General features: G+C 35.4%; 1 protein-coding gene across 3 annotated transcripts in view; it reads right to left on the bottom strand.

The window, feature by feature from the left end:
* The window catches only part of EML5 (EMAP like 5), a 94,784-nt gene that overhangs the window by 62,522 nt on the left and 13,935 nt on the right, over positions 1–18,327 (bottom strand). For all 3 annotated transcript variants that reach the window (XM_054400010.1, XM_054400009.1, XM_054400008.1), the window contains exons 2-5: positions 12,934–13,093; positions 10,250–10,348; positions 9,612–9,680; positions 6,932–7,117 (exon numbers count right to left, since the gene is read on the bottom strand). In XM_054400010.1, the coding sequence (XP_054255985.1) occupies positions 6,932–7,117; positions 9,612–9,680; positions 10,250–10,348; positions 12,934–13,093 (514 nt within the window). The remainder of the gene's footprint in view (positions 1–6,931; positions 7,118–9,611; positions 9,681–10,249; positions 10,349–12,933; positions 13,094–18,327) is intronic.

Here is an 18,327-nt window from a genome sequence, read left to right as displayed (position 1 = left end):
TCTGTACACAAAGCTACTGAAAGAGCTACTTTGGCTAGAAAGTGTATGGCAAGTTTTAAAAAAATCATTCTATATCAAAAATATTTAATATTCACCTATGACAGAAGAAAAACAGCAGTGCATTAAAAATGACTGAAGTGAAAATCTAGCACTAACTCATGTCCAGAATAAAAGGTAGAAAAGCCAGTTTTTTATATATATATATATATATATATACACACACATATTCATTCTAAAAGAGTGCTCTGAAATTTCATTTTTGTAAAGAAGTAAATGCAAAGTTCCATTTAGTTGGAGGTCTGGATTTTACAGTGATGAAGCACATTAACCCAAAAAGCGAAAGCCTTCTGTAAAAGGCGAGTTTGGCTTTTGAGAGAAAATAAAACTGCACACTTAAAGCACAAGTTAGCATCAATGTTGTGGCTTGTGAGAATTCCCAAATACTCATGACTACTGTCTCTTATTAAGCTGGTTTTTCTTCTTAAATTATAAGAAAAATATCATAACAGACTTATATGACTAAAATTTGAAATGTTTGCTTCTGTAACATCAGGTAATCATTTTTCAAGTTGAGAAAAAAAGAAAGTTCTTAGTTTTCAGCAAAAGGAAGCATATTACTAGCATGTCAAATGACAATCAAAACTGAAAAACTAGGGTGACAGAACTCGGGTTTTTTGGACATGTCCATCCTCAGGATAAAGACTTACGGCAAGCCATATTTTCAAGAGCAGTGCATGTAGTGGAATTTTTAAGTCATAAGCAGATTAGAAGGCTAACTCCCATTATTTCTAACATCCTGAAAAATCCTCTTTCTATTCTTTATGAGCCCATAGGGTTTTTTTTAAATACAACCCCAAATGTATTTGTTTCTCCATGTGTGTGTCTGTTTTACTGCATTAATCTTTTAGTGTCGTTGAGCAAATAAAAAGCTAGAGGAATTTTGGCTCTTTTCATACCATACAGTGAATTTTGCCCAAGTTCTGGCATCCTTAAATCTTTTAAAGCTCTTTCTGGAATGTAACCTTGATAATAGAATTATTCTTTTTTCTCTAATCAACATATCCTGAAATCCATGATTTAATTAGTATTAAAAAATGAATCAGACGTTTAGCTATGTGAGAAGCTGGCTGAACTCTCTGAAGATAAAATCAAGTGGATCCAGGATTAATCTGTTTTCCATTCCACAGAATATTGTTATCTTGAAAAGGACACACTGGTTGTCAAGGAGATTTGGCAGATGTTGTATTTGTCCAATCACTTGAAATGCAATAGGACATTCTCATTTCAGTCTATGTGCCACCGGAATAGAAGATTTAGTTGAAAACTAGAAAAAGGATCTCTTATTATATTTGGGACTCTTAAGTGGCTAATGGAAGAAGCTGAGCTTAGCTATTCTTAATTTAATTGTCAGGCTCAGACTTAATGGGAAAAAGATCTGTTTCTCTGGTGGCTTGGCTGGTCATAATTCCTCCACTAAATTTTTTCCTTTTAGAAACTGTCAAGGTTGTTCATGCAAGTCAACTTTGGAGTCTTCGTGCTTCTGAATGACAATTTCAGGCTGAAGGATTAACATAGTTTGATTCTTGATGGTCAATAGGCTTCTAGCAGTAATGGGAGGCAAACAATTGACTTTGATCCCATTGCACAATGTGAGCAACAAATATTGATTGTGCTCCTGAAGCAAAAATAAAAAGGTGTAGATCAAAGTCCTTCATTCTAAAATAAGTCAAGAGTTTGACAGATGAACTGCATTCTTCTGTTACTAATTTTTCATTACACTTCCTAATGAATGGGAAAATTATAGAAATAATGCCTCAATCAGCAGCAGTATTCTCAGAATGCAGCTGGTACCACATCTGTCTGTCTTCAAATTCAAAAAAAGAGTTGTATGAGAGCAAAAGAAAAAAAGAAAAAATAAATGCCGAGATGTACCAGAAATTATAGTTGAAAGCTGGAGAAGTACAAGAACGACTTGACAAACATGGTCTCTACTGCATTAACATTTTGCCACTGTTTGTATCTAAGAAGCTTCCAATAATGAAGCAGTTTCATGTCTTCTGTTGCTGCTGGACCTATCTTGCCTTCCATGGACAAAAATCAAGTGCTAATTCCTCTAAATGCAGTTCTTTCTATAAACTCCATCACACTAACTGACTATGCAACTCCTTAAACACATGACTGCAGTTAGCTATAATTAGGACCAAGCTTGAAAGACCATATGGAAACTTCAGAAGCAACTAACTACTACTGAGCATATGGAGAGCAGAGATATTATACCAGTTCAGTAAGAAGTCCAGTGACCTCTTTTTCTTCCTACATACAATTCGAGATACCCTAATGTGTAAAGCAACACGTGTTGAGCACTTACTCGAAGACATTGCCTCTCCCAATATATGCTGCGTACCAAGGAAATGGGTTGCAAACATTTTTAAGGTTAGTGTAAGTAACTTTACAGTGGAGAGTCATTACTGTGAAACTGAATTGTCCTGTCTAACAAAACACTCATAAAATAGGCAAAAAATTGGCGTATTACTAGAAAAATTTAACACAGTTGCCTATACACCTCTAATTGGCTGAAATAAACAGACAGTTACCATTCAAATTCATAACTAGTCTAGGCAATAGGAGAAAAGTACTGCATGACTTAATGTGTTGGTACATGATACCAGCTTAAAACCATTCATTTAAGTTCATTATATTGTTTCCATCTATATTTAATTAGTATTCAGCCAGCTGACATAGGCATGCAATAGTTTTAACAGAGTGCATGTTACTTAACCTCGAGCCTGTTATTTAACCTCAGTTTCTGACATCAATACACACAACTTTAATATGTACCTCTGAAAGCCTATCTCAAAATAAATTATTCAGCTGCCAAGAAAGCATCTTATGTACGTTTACTATGCAAGGCAAAGGCATAGCACACAAGAACCTTTAAAACATACAGTGGTTTTAAATAAGCATGTTATTTTGCTGTAATACCTGAGTAACATGTTGTGCATATATATATAAATATATATATATATATATATATATATATACACACATATACATATATCTTAATTGTCATGGACTACCTCAACTTTGGAACATGAAAGGTGATAAATAGATCAATCTGTTCCTTGCACTGGTACAAGAATGCTATGTCTAATAAAAGATTACTTAATTTTTTTTTCAGTCAAGATACACATTTACTTTCCAGAACCAGATGCAATTCCTACAAACAACATCCTAAAGTATTGTCAATGCCAATGAACTTATGCATGCTTTCAAGCTGCTCTGTTCTCTTTCTCCCTTCTAAAACTTTCTTTGTTAGCATTATTAATTAGGAGAGATCAGTAAAACTATAATTTGAGTTTCCCATTGCTACCCAGGGATCCCTGCACATAACTCTTTTTCACTTTTACTCTTAACCCCTGCTCATTTCCACCTTTTCCTACTTTTCATTTCTGCTTCTACATAAAGTGAACTCTCCAGTTCTTTTCCAACTACTTCTCCCATCATTCCAACTTTCTTTCTTTCAACTTTTTTTTCCTATTCAGATAGGAATCTGACAAACTCTTCTCTGTCTACAGTTCTTAGTGCTGCTGTGACAGAAGACAATTTGCCTTAGCTGGGAATTCTTATTTTGCTTGCTAACGTTAAAGTCACTATCTGTTTCCTCGGTTGTTTATACTGGGACAGGATGGTTTATTTTTCACAGTGAATTACTCTTAAAAATGTCTTTTCACCTAGTGCAACTGTAACAAAGATATCCAACAAAGAACCCATTTTCTGTATTAATGCACATGACTGTCAGCTAGATGGACAATATTCCCACATCACTAATGTCCTTTAGAAGATGTTTTCCTGCATCTCACATACCTACTGTTCATTCTGCAAGAAAGGAACACATGGTACTTTACACAGATAATGAGATATGTTTTCTTTGAATAAATTCTCACTTTAATTCCAGCCTGTTGAGGAGTAATGATGTGGGATGATAAACAGGCACACAAGAATGACAATCCCAACACTAACATACCGAACTGAAATTTATACCAATTCCTTACTGAGCACACACTATGCTTTTAACAAGACAGACACATCACAAACGTTATCATTTCCCACTTGTGTTTTCATGGACAAGAAGGACATGATTAATAAAACTAAGTACAAAATAACTGCCAAGTATTACAGCAATGTTTTAGTATGGCTGAAGAGACACACTTACTCCAAGCTGCTATATTCTGTGCTTACAATAGTCTGATGATATTATCCTTAAATGTAAACATTTTACTGAAAACTAAGGTTTCGTTTTGCTGGAAAGTAAGCTTTCAGAAGAGATTTTACTCATGTTTTCCCCCCCCCCCTGCAGTTGGTGAGATTTTGCAGTGACTCTAATCTCTTCTGAAAACGAATTCCAAAGCCATGGACTATCTGCCCCTACTTAATTTTTAGTACTGCAAAGTACAATTGCATTGAGCCTAAAGCACAGAATCAAAAATAGAAGGCTAGATGAGACCTACACTCCAAGGTCACCTGAGCTTCATCCACTGACGCTGCTTAAGATAAGGAGCAAAGCACTTCAAATTTGATCTTGTGGTCAACAAAGAACTGACACAGTACAGTGGAGCAACGAGCTCTCATCATACTACATTTATCAGCTGGGTCATTTCACACTGAAACAGCTGGAAAGTACTGCATTATTCTGAGAAATAAAACTGTTGCAACTCTAAAATAGGTGAACATACAGGACAGGTGTTTCCTGCAGCACCAAACAGGTTATTCGCCTGCTTAGTACTGGATATGAGACAATCTTTTCCCTGGGAATCCAGGCCTGCATATACCATATAAGCATTTAAAAAAATTAAGTTCACTGACTTCGACATAAAAAGCAAACGTCCACATCAGCTTAGGAAATCACAGAATAGAATAGAACAGAATACAATTGAACACTAAGATCTGAAGGTACAGAGTAAGAATCAGGGAATATTTCAAAGCTGAAATACATCCTCATACTTTTGATTTATAATTTGGGCATTCTTGAATAGATTTAATATCTCTGCAAATGCATACAGAAGGGTATGGCGCTGTGTGTATATTTGATTTTTATCTCTCTCTCTACATATATATATATATATACACAAACACTTCTATGTATATAAACAAATCTCAATGCAGTACGTTTCCCACACTTATTTTCTTCAGAACTTTATTTTTATTCATAATCAGATACACTGTCATTATACAGGTGTCTGAATATGCAGTCCAATTCCTTTTAAATTATTAGTTAATTCAACAGGCTGCAACCATCTTGAATGTGAATTTCTAAATCACTGTTAAACCAAGAGCCTTCTTTACTACAGACTGACTGCAACATATCATTCATCAATTTTGTCCTCTCCATTCTAACTGGTCAAATCAGAAAGTGATTTTAGTACTCCAGCTACATACATACATCATTCCATCCAGTCCACTACTGCCAGTTAAAATAAATACATCCTTACAAGAAAGAATAATTAATTGTTACTGATTTTCACCTAGAATTTCAAAGTTGCAATATAGGAACTCAGATGTTCGTATTTTCATGCTATTGAAAACTGTTAATAAAGGAACTTCAAGTGTTATCTAGAAAGTACAATGTTTCCAAAACAAAAATCAACCTTCAACCAGCAAATACTATAGTCTCATAAAGCTATCTTAGCAGTTGCATGCATCATAGGTCAAACCAAAAGGAAACTGATTTGCTTGTTTTTAAAGTGATCCTTTGGTAAGTTAGAAGTTTAAACTTGCATTGTATTACTATATGTGATTTACTACCATGAGGGGAAATGAGTACCCTCATAGGCTGGCAGGCACCAGTTGGATTGCAAAGCACTAAGTGTTTCTTTGCTGCCTACTTTAATTGCAAACCCATAAGCTTTGAAAGAATATGGAAAAAAAAATGAAAACTGACATGGCAAAAATAAAATCATTTCATACTCACATTATACATTTTATTAAAAAAAAATCTTGCCAAGCACTTTTGAAAATTTTTATTAAACTTTCACTGTCATGGTTTCACTTTTCAAAGCTGTGTACTGTTCCAAAAAGCCAAATCAATACAGTAAAAGGCAGCAACACAGGACCAGGAAGAATGATGGAGTCAAGCTAAAAGTGACTCAAGATGTGTTTACAAATGGGTAAGCTGTTTGGGTTTATGTTACAGTTCATAGAATGAATGGACTCCAGAGACCTATAACACAATCAGGCACTAGGGCTCAAATCACAGAATGACAGAATAGAGGGTGCTGGGGGAAAACTATGGGGAGCTCCTAATCCAAACTCCTGCTCAAAGTGAGATCAGAGGTTGCTCAGGGCTGTGTCCCATCATGTTGTGAGCACATCCAAATGACAAGAGATGTGGAAGGAGACTCCACAAACTCTCTGGGAACCCATTTCTTTGTTTCAACACCAGCTGCCTAAATAAAGGAGTCCAGGCCTTCCAAGAAGCTTTGGGATTAATCAGACATCCACAAAAGAAAGTCAAATAAAGTTGACCCATATTCTTTGGAGGAGGCAGCTATATATTCAACTGCATTATATAATATGTCACTATGTGTACCCACCTATGGGTAACTGAAAAGAGTAATATACGTCTACTTAATAGCAAGCTTAAATGCATTTCAGGCTCTATTGATTACTAAGTGCCCCATCACTGATAATGGGAGATAGTACATACACAGACACTTAAGTATATTTCTGAATAAAGTTTCCACTTTCTACCATAACAGTGATTTTAAGCAACAGAAAGAAAGGAGAGGGAGAAAGAAGTAAAGTCAGGTTAGACATACCAATTCTCTATCATCGGAATTGCTTAGAAACACAGACCAGGTGATCTTGCAGTGTCCTTTCCACCTCTCCAGAAATCTCTTTAGCATTTTATATTAATTATAAGAGAGATACTCACAGCATGTGCCCCCTGTATTGTCCGTACAAGGTTGATTCCTTTCCATACATATATATCTCCATTCAGTGCACCAGAGTATGTCACTTCATCCCTTGCACAGGCTAGGCACAATATAGTTTGGAGATCACCAGTCTTGCCAAAAACACCACGTTTTGGTGTCAATGAATTGCCACACAAGCTCCAGAACTGCAACATAAAGTGATTTAGATAGATGGATGTTCCACTAATATCCTATAATTTAATATTTACATCTGAAAAGGAAGCACCTTACCTCCAAAAGGTATCATCATTCACACCCTTTCCCCTGCTTTAGTTCTCCATCTGGTTTACAACTTTTTATGTTATTAAACAATTTTATCTTTCCACAAAATCAGCACAGCAGCCTTGTTGGGAAGGAGTTTCAGGCTATCAGGATTAAATCAAATCGAAATTCTTTCATATTATAATTTGTGATTCAGTTATACTTTCACATATTTTTGAAAAGTGTTTAATTGTAGAATTATCTGACCTTTCTTTGATGTAGGACTTCCACTTGGCCCATGCTGCATTTGTACTTCCTGTTACTTTAGGCATTTAAAGATGTGATCTAAGCATGCAAGTTTCCAATAAGGTTGACATTTCTCTGTTTGAAAGCAGCTGACTTGATTATAGACTTACCACTTCTCATCAGAACCACTGATCATGCAAAGCAGTCATCTAAGGCAGACATTATTGAGACCTTTCTAATAAACCATTGTGTGATTGCTGTAATCACATGGTAAGAATGAATTTTCTCCTAGGTGATCCACCTTTACTAATGACTTGTAAACTAAAGATATTCAAAGTCTCTTGTTACAGAGCAATACTTGCCACTAGTTTCTAAGATCTCTGCAGACAAGTGCTGCTTGTCTGCACCACTCCCTTAAAACCCTCCTATCCAAATACATAAACATGCACTGTAAAGTCAACAGTGCAAAATGTGAAAAAATGTACTTCACCACTGCTGACAGCTTACTCTTATATTCCCTCAGCACACTCCTTGTATGCATACGTGTTTCTGGAACTGTATTTAACAGCAAGTTACTCTCTTACCAGTAATCTACTCAAAACTCCTAGTAGGGACTTCAATTCATACAGGATAAAGCAAGCAATTACAATGCACAGATCTGTGTGCCAGTAATACTGTAATAAAGACATAACCATATACTAATTGGACAAATCCCTGTATCTTAACTAGTGTATCTTTAACCAAAGTATGCACTGGTCATAGATTATGGCATTGCTTGATCACATAAATTGATCACTTAGCTCCAATACGGAAGTAGGTAACATATTTTAAAACCATAATTCCACAATATATATATTCCACTTGGAACTATGTATATAACTTGATTAAGTGTTATTACAAGTCACATAAAATTCACATGAGGAAAAAATACAATAGTATCACAAACATGAAAGTAATTATTGATATTTGAATGAACAAGAAGGGATTGTTTAAGAAAAATACACATCAACAAAATGCTCTTGCATGATTCAAATGCCTACAAATCTCCAAGAGTCAGAATTTTAGTTTATGGTTTCTCAAAGGAAGCACCAATTATTTTTAAAATATTACTGTTATTTTAAAAGGCTTTGCAGAGTCTTAAAAGCTGTTCAAATAAGTTTTTGCTTATCTAAATAGCTATGTTTTGACATCATAAAGCCACCTGAAATATACTAAATCATTACTGGCAAATATTAGCTCCCTACTAACAGTCCTTTTAGATCTTGAACTAGAAAAAAACAAGACCATTAATCAAGCTCATGGAAAGCCATAAATGACACTATTCTAAATCAAAGACATAAATGGCACTATTCTAAATCAAAGATATGCAATCTAGCCAACACTGAACACTTTTTTTTCTAATAAACCATTAATACATATTAATCTAAAAGTTAATTATATAAAAATCAACACATTTTTCCCACCATAGGAATCTACACATAAGAGCAATACAGAACTTTCAAGCTGCCATCTGCTGCTGTTATAAGGTAACACAGAAGGTAGTGCATAAGAGAAAGCAGTGACTTCAGGAAACATATCTGATGGTACTCAAGCATTGATAAACCTGCTGACAGAGTTAAATCTGAAAAAGAAGCTGTTTCTGCACAGAAGTTGACAGGTGCACAAAGCACAATATTTCAGAGTGCTTCTGCTCTGCTTGAAAAAAAAACATGAAATGTACAAATTATGAATCCTGTAACCAGTGCTCAAAATGACAATGTTAGGAATAATGGGAAGAAGAAGAGGAAAAAGACTGAAAGAAAGATTTCCTTTCTCTTTCCACTATAACCCCATACACTATCAAATTGTAAAAAATGTTTTTTAAACTCATTTCACCTTTGCAGTGTAACAGCAAACTTTAGATAACCTTAGACTATATTGCAATCAATTACATACACTGCTCATGACAACTGTATTCCTTCCCTGACAGCATAAACTCTTGAGCACAGATGTCTGCTTTCCACTATACAGAATCTTGTAAATGTCTATTGTGTCTAGTATAGCCAGGTGTGATCCATCCTTTGCAGTTTCTAAGCAGTAGTACTATTCTTACAAAAGACATTATGATTACATATTCCTTTTAGATTCTATTTTTGCATATTTTATAAACTACTGCAGTTTAAATATTTTAAGAATTAATGTATATTTCATTACCTTGATGTGTTTTACACCACAGCTGACAAGCTTGTTTGGCTGGTACAAATCCCAAGAAATATCAAATATCTGCATAGAAAAAAAATCAAGCATATCAGCAGAGACAGCCTTTCTAGCATGGGACAGATAACAAAAGTAAAAACCTTGTAATGAATTAACAGACAGTCAGAAATGCTTTAAATGGAACCATGGGAGAAATTGTACCCTCTCATTCAACTTAGAAATTGTAACACATAGCTCTTATTTCTGTTTGGGTTTTTCTTTTACAAGAATTACAACGCATGCTGAAACAACCTTAAGGGTCATTTACAGACTAGAAAAATTTAAATGATTATTTGCATTTTGATTTCCCATCTGGGAATTAGGGTCTAGAAAGCACATTAATTTTGCACTTTCCCTACATGCTTACAGTTTCAACAAAACATACACAGATTAATGGTGTTAGGTATTTTATTTTAAAAACAAATGTGTATCTCTTAAGTACATTCACATATCTTAATATTTATTCAAGCTTTACGTAAATTCAATTTCTAAAACATAAAATGTTTTTTGTTCAGACTTAGCTCTAGTATCTACACACAGACATGGCTTAACAAACTAAAATTACACTGACACTCAAATATTTTAGCTATACTTACTCTGTCTGTATGACCAGGAGCCACTGATAACAATTTTCCTTTTCTCCAGTCCCATACACAAACTGTGTTTTTTGAATCCAAACCAACTGAGACCAAACGCTAAAAATGTCCAAATTGAATGAATTAGAAGCATATTAAAGAAATCCTGAGTCATCATTTTTAATGGTAACAAATTCATAACATACTTCAGTTAGAAGCAGTAGCTACATTTCGATATAGAAAAAAATTAAAGATATACCATCTTATGCCAAAGCTTCCATAGATGCATCTCTTCAGTTATGAAATAATAATCATAAAGAACCTTAAGATCTTCTCAGATAACAACATTTCTGATTTATAATGTTTAATGTATATAATTGTATACAGCACACACCCTGAGCAGCAGTCTGCAATCTGCAAAAAGGAGCAATCTCACCCAAGTTAATAAAACCACACATACCTTTACCTATATATATATAACTTGCAGAATTTAAATATTTATTTTACAAGTTCAGGAAATACAAAGAAAGTATTTTCTTCAAGATTCTTTGAAATAAACAAAACATTAAAAACAATTAATAGCTTTAAGAGCCTTTTGCCTGATTCTTCAAAACTGTTCCTTTCTAAACCCTTTCTCAAACTAGAATCCAACTCAATTCCAAGAGCACTATTTCACCAAGCCTAAAATTCAGAAAGATTCTGAAGCCAGTTACTCTGTAAAACCAGAAGGACAAAAAGATTGTTCCAAGAAAATATAGCAAAATATGTCAGAGATCTTCCCATGCTTTGCAGCCCAACTTATCTTCAACTGTTAAGCACTTCTGCACAGGGTAACACATAAAGAATAAACAGTGTCTTCCTGAGCTAGCCAGTGCAGTTGAGGGTGGGGAGGAGAACGTCTATATGGCACAGCCCCCCATAAAGTATAAATCCCAATCAACTAATAAAACAAACTTTGAACTGGGTCATGGGTTTGAGCTCACTTCAATCCACATAATTCTTCCCAGTGACTGGAGATGCCTAGCATTGTGACACTGATCATATAGATACCAGTAATACAAATCACATTTTTTCTTGTGCTGCATCTGTATATGGCAATTGCTTGTGTTGTGATTTCAGTATATTGCTCTAACACTTTACTAAGTCAAAATTGCATATAACACCAAATATATCAAATAAGTATGCTTAATATCAAACATGAAACCCTCTAACGGAAGGATCAGGGACTCTGACAAATGTAGTTTTAAAAGGATAGGCAAGATGTAAACACATATACTTGCACATCTTCCTGAACAGGATTTGTATTTCCATATAGAGACAACTCTGGAGATGCTGATCTTGAAAAACCTGTATCCAGCTTTCCTTTGTGACTACAAAATTCTAACTAAAAGCAACCAAAAAAAGGTAATCATATGGAAATGTTGAAAAAAGTAGACAGCCCAAATTCTGACCATTTATGGCTTTAAACACAACAATCAGCACTGGGTACCCCTAGAATACATCACAGATCTACATACAGATCTCTCCAATATGCACAGGGGGTGCATATCGGCATTCTAAAGAAAAAGAGAGAAAGAGGGAGAGATCTCAATCACAATTAAATACATTTTGACCTTAAATTATTAAGGCTGTTCAAGAGAGGAGTCACACAAGTCTACACAGACAAGGAAACAGAAAAGATAATAACTGACAAGGAGAAATGGTGTTTGAGAAAGATGCTGACTCTTGAAGTTGACTCCCTAAACCAATAAACCTAAGTGATAAAATATGTAGATGATTCCAACAAATGCAAAACCTCCCTATAACAATTACAAAATGTTTTAACAGAAACAAATTACAACTATTGTTGTAACTATTTGTGTTCAACTCCATTCAACACTGCCTTAGTAAGGACTGCAACTGGTCGCTACTATGCATCCTCACTTGAGAAAGCACAACTAAGTAACAGATACTAACCTTTCTAGTAATCAACTGAGAATATAGATAAATCTGAATTACTGTATTGCAGGGCTAAGCCACAGGGCAAGAAATACTGCATAAGATCAGGAGAACACCACTGGAGAAAGGAGTTTCTTGGCAAATACATCTCCAGCTGCCACCTAATGTGTATTTCCCCTTTCAAATGCATCGATCAAGTTTCTTTACTCACAGGAGCAAGTGTCATGTAAAAATCACCTCCCTTGTAAGCAGCAGCTCTGAGAACCAATTTACCACTCAGAATGTTTTAAAGTAAAACCTTTTTTCTTGACTCTTATATGCAGAATACATGAGTCTGGACAAACAATCACAAAATGTGGAGAGCCACAGATGCATGCCAAACACATAACAGAGAAGGGGATGTTGTCTGAAGACATTCAGAGTTCAAGAGAGTTAATACAATGAAACTGCCACCACCCTGTGTACAAGGCACACTCCGACAGAGCAGTGGTCCACTGTCACAAACCATTTGGTGTAACCCTGAACTACAGCCCAGAGACCACAAGAATCTCCCTAACATTTCATCTTCATCCAGAACTCTTTTGAAGTTACACTTTTCTTGCCAAATGTATTTGTCAGTCACTATTAATGCCAACTTCTTTTCCCTCAACTTGAGCAATAAGCAGATAAAATTTGAGGTAATGCACTTCCTTAAAAAAAGGAAAACTACATAATATTTCTGGCAAATAAACAATTCAGGTGTTTGAAAAAAATTATTAATTACATACCTGACCATCTAAATCAAAAGCCAGGCACGCAATACCATGTGTGTGAACATCTTTCAGAACAGATACGGTTTGCACAGTGTATGAGTCCCAAACGCAGATGTAAGGTTCTTTTCCAACTTGACCCGTTGCCACCAATACACGTTCAGGATGCAAAGCAAGGCTGCCAAAGAAAAAGATACAAAATATTTTTACATTTGCCTAGCTGGCTGTATTAACATTTTTCCTTTAAAAATTATTTTACTAATTTTCCCATTGATAGTAGCTATTAATGTCATTTTGTATCACAGATTCCACAAAAGCTGCAAAATTCCTTTCATACAGTATACTATCTTTCTTGAATTTGAAGCCTCAAGCCTTCCCAAATTAAACTAACCGGATTAATCTTCTGTTCCAAAACACAGAGCTTACTAAATGAGATCAGATTTCTATGCCCTAAAAAAACCTTTTTCCTTCCTTTTTCATAACACTTAAAAATACAAAGGTTGGATAACAAAAATTGGTGTTTGGCTATTTACACACCTATCATCAATGCAGGAGGAGATCCATCCCCAGAAGTACTTCATTCAGCATACTATTTGATGTCCTTTTTAGGAGAGGGCAGAAGAGCCTTCTGAAGCTATCTCTCTGCTGAGCCAAAGCTTAGATTTATGACTAGATATTAGATGACTAAACTGAAGATGAAGAATGTATTACATGTCTTAATTTTAATACAGAAGAATTGGGAATAGTTTATTTCCGATAATTATTAACTTCTCACTTTTCAAACATTGCAGAAAACTTTCTTATAGTTCACACTGCAGAGTCTTTCAAAGTCCAGAGAATCACCACAACTGTTTTGTCATACCTGGGATTAAGCTAGAAAGCATGCTAGGCAGTAAGATAGTTTTTTGTTTTTCAAGAAAGCGGCAAGGAAGCACATAAAGGTCTGAAGATTCACATTTCACAATACACAAACATCAGTGAGAATACCTTCTAATAGAAACCCAAATAAGCTACTTGCTGACATTCTACACAAACTAAGAACAGCAGCCAAAAATTATGTGAGAAATATGACACATAAGTCAGGAAGGTAAAACTTCAAAAGTTGGCTATTTGGCTAAAAATATCTCCTCTGACTAATCACAGAGTAATGATCTTTGGGAGACTGGTAGAGAGAACCACTAACAACATATACTACACATATTTATCTTCTCAGCATCATGTGGAAAGGAGGGAGATTGAAAACTGCAATGGTAAAATGATCTTACACCTGAACACAGATTTTGATAAATTAAGTTTGAAGAGTGGAGACGAGGGGGAGGTCTACAAACATAGAAGAAACAGCCAGGATAAAGCTAATCAAGAAAAGATCTACCTCAAAATACGTACAACATTTTCTATATACAGAAAGAGCAAGAGAAAATATGTTAGAAGTTGCTTACTATTTTCATCGAGTCATACTAACACTATGCAATACACTCTTCCCCCCTATTTCCAAACAGCATTTCAGTTGTTTGATATTACTTGGCAAATTCCACATGCACAACTGAGAGGAACATTTAACTTCAAAGTTTGTACAAAAGGTAAAAAGCCTCTGGACCTTTTAACATTTCAATGGGAATTCCTTTTGCTACTATGCACTATTGTCAGCACCAGCATCAAGCAATCAACATTTCCCCATTTCACTTCTCTTTAATTCCAGATTTATTTCTCTTGTTTTCCCTTCTTTATTTGACAGAGAAATTTAATAATTAAAAAAAGATGCAGAAAGGAGCTGGCATTCAAAACCTATCACATTTCACTTCAGTTCTGCCACCTAATCCTGACCAACACCTGCACATCTCCCAGAGCACATGCAGACAGATGGTATACGCATGGAGAAAAAGGAAAAGCATCTGGAGGTGGAGAAAATGATGCATTTGAAATGATCTCATTTTTACAATGATACCACAGAGAGGGAAAGATAAGACCATACGGACAATAAAGAAATGCAAGAAAAGAAGGAAGTGAAAAGAATATACAATGGAAAAAAGAGAAAAATAATAATTAAAAAAAAAAAAGGACAGAGAGTGAAACTAAGAGAAAAAAGTTAAAAACCAGCTGTCCCACAACTTCTGATCTCTTCAGTCCTGTACTTAGCTCTGCTGGTAGTGCATTGTGCGATTTCAGGCAAGTGAAAACGACCCCACAACTGCAACTTTGAAAAATGCCCAGGTATCACCCTGGACACAAACATGCCAAAGCACTGTTACAAAATGCCTTCCAGCAAGCAAGAATGAGCTTAGCATGTTTTTAAGTAAAGACCAAAGTGACAAATCTAACACACCAGAGATGGAAGGGACAACAGTAAAGGCACTATCAAGGTGCCACTTCCCCAGCCCAAGTCTCCCAACTAATTCCACTCAAAGCATATCAGGTGAAAACAGAGAATGTTTCCTCTTTCTAATGAATAAATGCCAGATAGTAAGTCATAGCAATATAATTGTATTAATTGTTTCTACATCATAATATAGCTTAAATATACTGAGAAAAAAATCTGTCTTGATACAGGATAATGTAGCAGAAATTAAGATCCAAAGCCTGTATTTTAATCACAAAACACTGTAAAATTGCCAACGTCCTTCCCCATCACTTTAGTCTCTTTAGTACATTGCTAACAAACTTTCTAAACAGTCATTGAAAGCAGAAGAAAAATAAACATATGATAAATATTTTAAAACAAAAAGCCTTTTTTTTTTAATACCAACAGGCAGTAATTTCATGGAAACAACAACAAAGCTGCTGGCGGTGTCTGAAAATACCTGAAAACACCTTCCCTCACCATTTCCTCCAGACCAAATTGAGAAGGATAGGTTAAAGTACTATTTACAATTATTTTATGTGACACATTATCAGGATAGATGGAAAAGGAAAGCACAGAAAGAGTCAGGAGACTGCTGTTTCTAAAACCAACACTAAGGAAAGGAATTGTCACATTTATTTACATGATTTTCACATGAAATGTGAATGACAAGATGCTTTTCCTCAATACTCAAGTCTTGGCTATTATTATACCCATGAGACATCACACAGAATTTCAGATCTGAAAATTTGAGTTGCTGATGAAACTCCAAAGATTAGACTCCAGTGTTATGCAATATGGAGACCCTTTTCAGTTCCTTCATTGGACTTACAGGCATAGCAATTAATCAAAAAATATAGTATCTTGATCTAACCTGTAGAGTAAAAGCATTGATATAACTCACATATTCAAGAACTTCCATTAACCTAACAGTCCTGAGCAATGCACCTTTCTCAGTGTAGAAAGAAAAACAAAAATCAAACAAACAAAACCACTACACTAGATGCCCAGAAAAAATAACCATAAATGTTTGCTCTGTAGGGACTATATTGACTCATAGCATAATGCAGTTAACAGGATCAAACACTGAGTGCAAATTGTCTCTGGATAACCTGGGTAAGATGTCCAAGACATCTTGACAGAGGCATTAATAATATAGAACTATTGAGATGGTATTTGAAGTAGTTGTTTACTATCCATCCAGTCACTCTCTGAGGACAGGCAGAAAAGCATGAGTGTGGCTCAGCTCTTAAGATAGCTTCCAAATCTGTTGGGGTGGGCTCTGTGGACTCAAGTACACTTTCCCCCTCACAGAGGAAGAAGAAGATTGCTTACTGGAATGAGAAGCTCTGCACTCAGGAGAGAACTTTTGTTCCTTCTATGGCCCTGGTAACAAAGGCCAGAATGACCTGTCCAGGTTCAAATGCTGAAAGCGTACTTGCACCTAGCCCACACATCTAGGCTGTAAACTTGCACTTGATTTCCCTTCAGTCATCCTTTAAGGATGACCAAGCTGATGAAATATCACTGCTTGTTCATAAAAGGAAACAAAAAAGTCCTAACAAGAGTAGTTTTTCAGGCCCTTTATGCTTTCCTCCGGCCTTTCTGACCCAGGCTTTTCAGAACAGATGTTATATCTAACACAGTGTCTCTGCAGAGACAGATACAAAGGAAAATGTCCAAAAGGCAAATATGACCGTCAAACACAGTAAGATCTAGGCTAACAAACTGCTAAGTAAAATTAATTTTGAAACTGGCTATAAAATTTGATACTTCTCAGAAGAGTTCAGAAGTAGAAAATCCAAAAATTCTGCCTGTCACTGCTGCAACAAAATCAAATAACTGGACCTGTAGAGAAAACTGAGATATACACTCATATCTCTGATTGATGGGTCTTTTCCTAGAGAAATGTTCAAAGCAGGCTGAAATACAATATTAGCAGTATTACAATTTGAACAGTATACTGCAAAGGAGTATTCTTAATTTACTACATTCAAGATCCTCTTTTATAATTAATACAGAAAAGGTTCATTCTCCCTTTTAGAGCAGCATGTAAGCATTCCCACCATGTTGACTAGATCCACACACTGTACAATACCTATGTTAGATTAATGATATTAAATATTAATGGCAACCTATGGAAAAAAAAACATTAAAAGTGTCCATACCACATGTGTTTGGGATGAGACCAGAGACATGGACATGAACTTCCAATTTGTGTGAGCTTTGTAGTGGCAGGGGATCTTGAAGGAGAGTAGCCTATAATAAACTACTTCATCATGCAAGAATTTTTTTTTCATCTTTACGTGGCATTGATTAATACAGAGAAGCTGCATACAAAGATACAGTATTAAAGATGATGTTTCCTTAGCAACACTATTGGATAAAAATCCAAGAATATATTCATCATGTGACTATTCCTGAGCTTCATAAATCTAGGGCACCAGTAAAAATGCACAAAAGAATACTGCAGTAAAATAACAGCATCTCAGATTTTATTAACTAACAGTTAATTCCAAATGTGAATTTCTTGCTATGAGTAAACACAGGAAAACATTTTCATTGTATGTTTACATACATTTTGCTTATAGTTGTAGAAATTTTATTTGTTGCCACTTATCCATTTTTCCCCAGAAAGAATGACAGGAGAAACTAAAAACCATTTCTGGCATCCCATTGAAGCGTTAAAAGCAGAAAGAGCTGTAATCAGCAAACATCTCTCAACGGAGTTTAAACAGATTGAGTCAGAGCACACTTACTTCCCATAGACAAAATGAAGCATCACAAAGCACCACTGCTGGGTCCCCCATATAGCTATTGTCATAGCACCAGTAACGCTCAGTAATATATCTTTCTCAAGATTCTTACACTGTATAAGAATCCAATTTCAAAGTAAGAGAGTCTGAACTGGAGACAGGGAGAGTGGACTAAAACTGTATGCTGATTATTCCCAGCTGCAGCTTATCTCATTACCATTCCATATTCTCCCGTCTCACATTCAAATACTTTTAGATTAATAAGAAATGTTTACAAGCAACCTAGAGAATCCTAACAATTGCCTTGGGCTCCTGTTA

The sequence above is a fragment of the Indicator indicator genome, chromosome 4 (genome assembly GCF_027791375.1).
Source record: "Indicator indicator isolate 239-I01 chromosome 4, UM_Iind_1.1, whole genome shotgun sequence".
Classification (NCBI taxonomy): Eukaryota; Metazoa; Chordata; class Aves; order Piciformes; family Indicatoridae; genus Indicator; species Indicator indicator.
This window is presented reverse-complemented; position numbering and strand designations above follow the sequence as displayed.